This window comes from Parasteatoda tepidariorum, chromosome 9, assembly GCF_043381705.1.
Source record: "Parasteatoda tepidariorum isolate YZ-2023 chromosome 9, CAS_Ptep_4.0, whole genome shotgun sequence".
NCBI classification, from domain to species: Eukaryota; Metazoa; Arthropoda; class Arachnida; order Araneae; family Theridiidae; genus Parasteatoda; species Parasteatoda tepidariorum.
Window position 1 is genome coordinate 4,645,882 of NC_092212.1, and position 4,924 is coordinate 4,650,805.

Sequence of the window (4,924 nt, forward strand, 5' to 3'; positions counted from 1 at the left end):
GCACGAAAATGTTCACGATTCAATTCCATTTTTTGAAAGAGAAGAACTTTTCAATTTACTGTCAACAACACAAATGAAGCTATAATGGTAAATCGTCTGCTGAATTTATGTTTAAAAATATCAAACTTTCGATTAAAATCATCTGCGATCGCCTAGCAACACTTACTGTTGCCAAGGCCAGAAATATAAATAGTAACCCTCGTATTGCAGACAGAAACTCACAATTGGGTGTTTAGTATAGTTTATGAAGTTTGAAAATCTTCATCTTGACTGTGAATAGACGGTCATCTTGAATAGACGGTCAAGCAAATTTCTTGCACTAGAAAAACTGATACCTAATAATTTATGATTTTGGAATACAACATCAAACACTGGTGTCATTTTCAGCGTAAAAGGTAAAATCTTACAAACACTGATCCCTTCCAAACAATAATTTTTTTTTCCAATTTTAAGTTATTTAGATCTAAGAGTATTTAATTCCTTCAGTGAGTCAGACTGAGATGCTATGAATAAGCATGTGAAAATCATAAAAACATTATGCCTCCAACATTTTGTGAGTTGTATTGAAATGTAATTCTATCTGATTTTATAAGAATATCATGAGTAATTAAATTGAAATTAAATCATAATATGATTATTTTTTTTAAATCGATAAACACTCACCAAAAATAACGAAATATTAAAATCGTTCAATCAAATGATGTACTTATAATCTCACTCCCAAATAGAGCGGGGTCTTATCAATACATAAAAGCATTAACATTTAGACATTCTTATTGCCAGTATGATGGCGATATTTTATTGAAAATTAAAATAACCTTCGTCTTATTCATAGAAACTACCTACCTCGATAAAAATGACCACTTGCCCTCATTGGTTATAACATGGAAGGTAATAATTACATTAACGTGTACACGACTATAAAATTGTCAAGTTTGATGCCGAAATCATTTGCCTTAAAGAAGTTTTCAAGCGATAAAAACCTTTTCCGATATAAAAATAAGCACGAAATATGTTAGGAAAAATATTATGTAAATTAATGTATAATGTGTTCATTAATATTTATGTATAAAGTGTATGTTAGAAAAAATATTGCGCATCGTAATTGAAACTGAGACTGTATTAAATGTCTGGGCACCTGAGGCCGCTTGCGTCTCTTTTCCCATTCATCTTGAGTTTCATCTTCGGGAGTTTCGTTGAGGTTGTGGAATGCAAATGAAGTAAAGCAGTATTCATGTGGATGATTGAGGTTCTGACAGTGTAATTATATGCAGTAGGGGGAGCACATCATTATTACAAAAGTGATAATACTTATGATAGTTTACAAAGATTTTAGAAAGCGGCAGTAATCTAATAAAGCAAGAAGAGCCACTCTGATTGGGTGTTGAAACTGAAAACGAAGCAAACCAATAATTTAACATATGCATACCTGCCAACCAAGTACTTAATTTAGTAATTTATTTTGTTGGGTAAAAGAAATTTATAAACATTACAATTTTTAATTTGGTTATTAAAAAGTAGAAAATTTTACCAATAAGACAATTTCTCAGTTTAGTACTTGAAAATATTTTAGCTATGTAAATAATTTTGACAAAACTAATCCCTATTCATACCATAGGGCTTGAATGCCCTATGGTATGTATAGGGATTAATTATGTATAGGGATTAATATAATAGGATAGGCTTGCCACTATGTCTCAGAAAACAAAGTGCTAGCCTCTCAATGATGTGACTCAGAATCGAATCCTAACGATGGCTGGTTGATATGAGTTTTGCCATTGGCTTGGCTCGCACCCACCACAATGCTTATCTGAAATATCCTCAGTGGTAAACGAATAATGGGTTAGAATCTCCCTGCCATTGGACTAACCCAGGAGGTTTCCGTGGTTTTCCTCCCCATGTAACACGAATACTGGTTAATTTCATCAAAATGTCCTCCACGAAGTATAGTTTGTCCTAATACTTAATCGAGGAGTTACCTTATCTCCTGGATTTGGTTTAAAATTACAAGTTTACGGTGTTTAATATTGATAGTAGATTATTGATAGGTGTTTATGGATTAATACTGAAACTCAAAATTGGGTTGGCTTAATCTAAGGAATGATTTTTGATGCTTACGAGAAAACAACATTAAAATTTTTTATTCGAAAAGCATAACATTTATTAATAATTTATTAAAATAAACTAGTTAAATTACTTTTAATTATACTAATGACATTATTTCACTTACTGCATCTCTTACATCCTTTTGAATAGAATTGTAGTTTATAATTTCTGTTTCATCAGAATTCTGAGAAAACTCTGTTGATGGGGGGACAGTGTAAAATTGCTTCGATATAGGCAAATATCCTAGGTAAGATGCTTGAGCTAAAAAAGAAAATTAAGAGGAATCAAATTCATAATTATTATGAAATTTTTAATTTCATATCATTAAACAGTTGATAACACAAATTAGAAAGCCAAATGTCAAAAAGACATTAAATAAAAAAAAGTAGTATGCTTGCGCTGAATAAGAAAATTTAAGGAACTCATATTTAATAATTTTTATGATATTTAAATTTTATACTATTAAACATTCGACAAAAGAAATTAAAACGCTAAATGATAAAAATATATTAACCCGTGAAAAAGAAATCTAAAAAGAAAATATTTCATGAATGTCTAGATGAATGCAATCGTTATCAGCTTGAAATATACAAATTTATTTCAGAAACCCATTTCAGAATAAGCATGGAAGTTTTAAAAAAAGTAGGATTATGCTTAAATTTCAATAAGATATAAAAAAAATTTCATGCATTAAAAAATATTTTTATTAAATGGTGTATAAATGGTAATAAAATGCATAATGGAAATGGTGCATAATGATAATGATGCATAATAGTAATGATGCACAATGCAAATGGTACATACTAAAGACAATTTTATTTGCAAAAGTTGCGCCTTTAGTCCATAATAAAAACATATAGTAAAACTCAATTGAATAATTATGTGGCATTTACAAAAAGTCGAAAATCTCAATAATTCTTTGAAATTTGAACATTTCTCAACGAAAAGTGTTTACTCTAATTGAATTAATAATGTTTTATTAATGACCTCAAAACCCTTATAATTAGCAAATAGCAAAATAAATTCAGTGAAAAATATGCATCACTGAGTCTATAAAACAATATGCATTAAATGGTACGTTTACGCACCATGGGCCGAAAATGGGTAAACGTGATCTCAAATTAAACTATAAGCTGACTCGTTTTGTTGCTAATATTTAATACTTTTGTACTATTGATACTTTTTGCATAAAATAAGCATAGCCAAAAAGTAATTTTTATTTCAAATTAGGTAATGGTAAATAAATAAAATATTTCGTCCCACCTTCTAATATAAATATATTTTATTTTGTTTCATAGCCATCGTTGAACAGCAGATCTCATTTTGGATTTACGACTATTAATCTTCAACTCCGTAGCCAATACAGAAGACAATCGAACTTCTTGATCAAGTTAAATTAAATTCGCCTTCGTGAATGGTTTTTTGATGGAACAACCCCAAATTTTCGTTACACTTAGAGGCAAACCACGAAATCGTCCCACGGTTAGCCTATCGGCAAGAGGACTCTAACCCATGATCCGTCAACCACCAAAGATATTTTATGTCAGCACTGTTGTCGTTGCGAGCTCTATGCGGAATTCGTATCGACCAGTCAACACTGGATTCGCACCCGGTTCACCTCATTGGAAGGCGAATGCTCGCTATCCCGTGAGCCTCCACTGCTCTAATAAATACACAATAAAGAATTTCAAATCTTCAGAACATTACCCCAAATAGAACTACTCAGAAAATGTCACTAACCAGGTTCAACTATTATGCTCTTAAATTGCTCTACTAATTGAAAATTCCAGAGAAAAACGAAAAATAGATTTTTTTTGTCTTACCGATTTCAGAGCATCTACCATCTCGTCCAAAACTTAGCATAGGTGGACATTGACATTCGCCCAATTCACATGTAGCCGTACGCAGTATACAATTCTTCCTGAATGATTCAACATTACATTTATCTAAAATGAAACAAAATAGAAGATATTTGAATGTGGCTATTGGACATAATTAAAAAAAAAACTTTTTCTATTGATTCTCATAATCCAATTGAGTATAATTTCCATTAAGTAACCTTTTTCATGTGTTCTCTCAGAGCTAATCAAAAACATTTTTTTAATCAAACAGATGTTACGATGTAAGAAAGTGTGAAAATTCGGGCAATCCATATTTTCCTAATCAGTTAATAATTTTACATTGTAACTGTTTTTTTTTTGCGTTTTCACTATAACAAAAAGAATCTTCACACAAGAATGTCGTGGCGTGGAAAATTATTATTAACCTAATCTTAAGTCAAAGATTAATTAGTACAGTCGAACTCGTTTATAACGAGCACAAAGGGACCGTAACATTGTACTCGTTAAATCCGAGTGCTCGTAATAAACGGATCCTTAAGGCAGGCGTGCAACCAGAAGAGGGAGGGGGGCTTGGGAGGTCAAATGATTGAGTTTACTTAAAATTTAATTGATATTTACTTACTTTAATTACATTAATTAATTTAATTAAATACTTTTCTTAATTTAATGACAACTAACCTCCCCAACCTGCAAAAGATTAGAGCGATAAGGGCAATTAAATTTCAGTTCGCGGTTTTTTTTTTTTTGATTTCACGCATTTCTCATCATTTTGAAAAAAAGATAAGACAGAAAGACTAGAAAGATGAGAAAAAAGATTGTCAGACAGAAAAATATTGCTCGCTAAAACCGGGTCTTGCTCGTTAAAAGCGACTTCTGTTCCATAGACTTAACATTGATCCAACCAAATATTCTCGTTTCCCTCGGTAAATCCGAGTTCTCGTTAAATCCGAGCTCGTTATAAACGAGTTCGACTGTAT

The 4,924-nt window shown here is 31.2% G+C and overlaps 1 protein-coding gene across 1 annotated transcript in view; it reads right to left on the reverse strand.

Moving 5' to 3' along the window:
* LOC107442534 (neurogenic locus notch homolog protein 1-like) overlaps positions 1-4,924 on the reverse strand; it is a 79,535-nt gene that overhangs the window by 36,217 nt on the left and 38,394 nt on the right. The window contains exons 10-11 of the mRNA XM_043056112.2: positions 3,930-4,052; positions 2,231-2,367 (exon numbers count right to left, since the gene is read on the reverse strand). Of these exons, the coding sequence (XP_042912046.2) occupies positions 2,231-2,367; positions 3,930-4,052 (260 nt within the window). The remainder of the gene's footprint in view (positions 1-2,230; positions 2,368-3,929; positions 4,053-4,924) is intronic.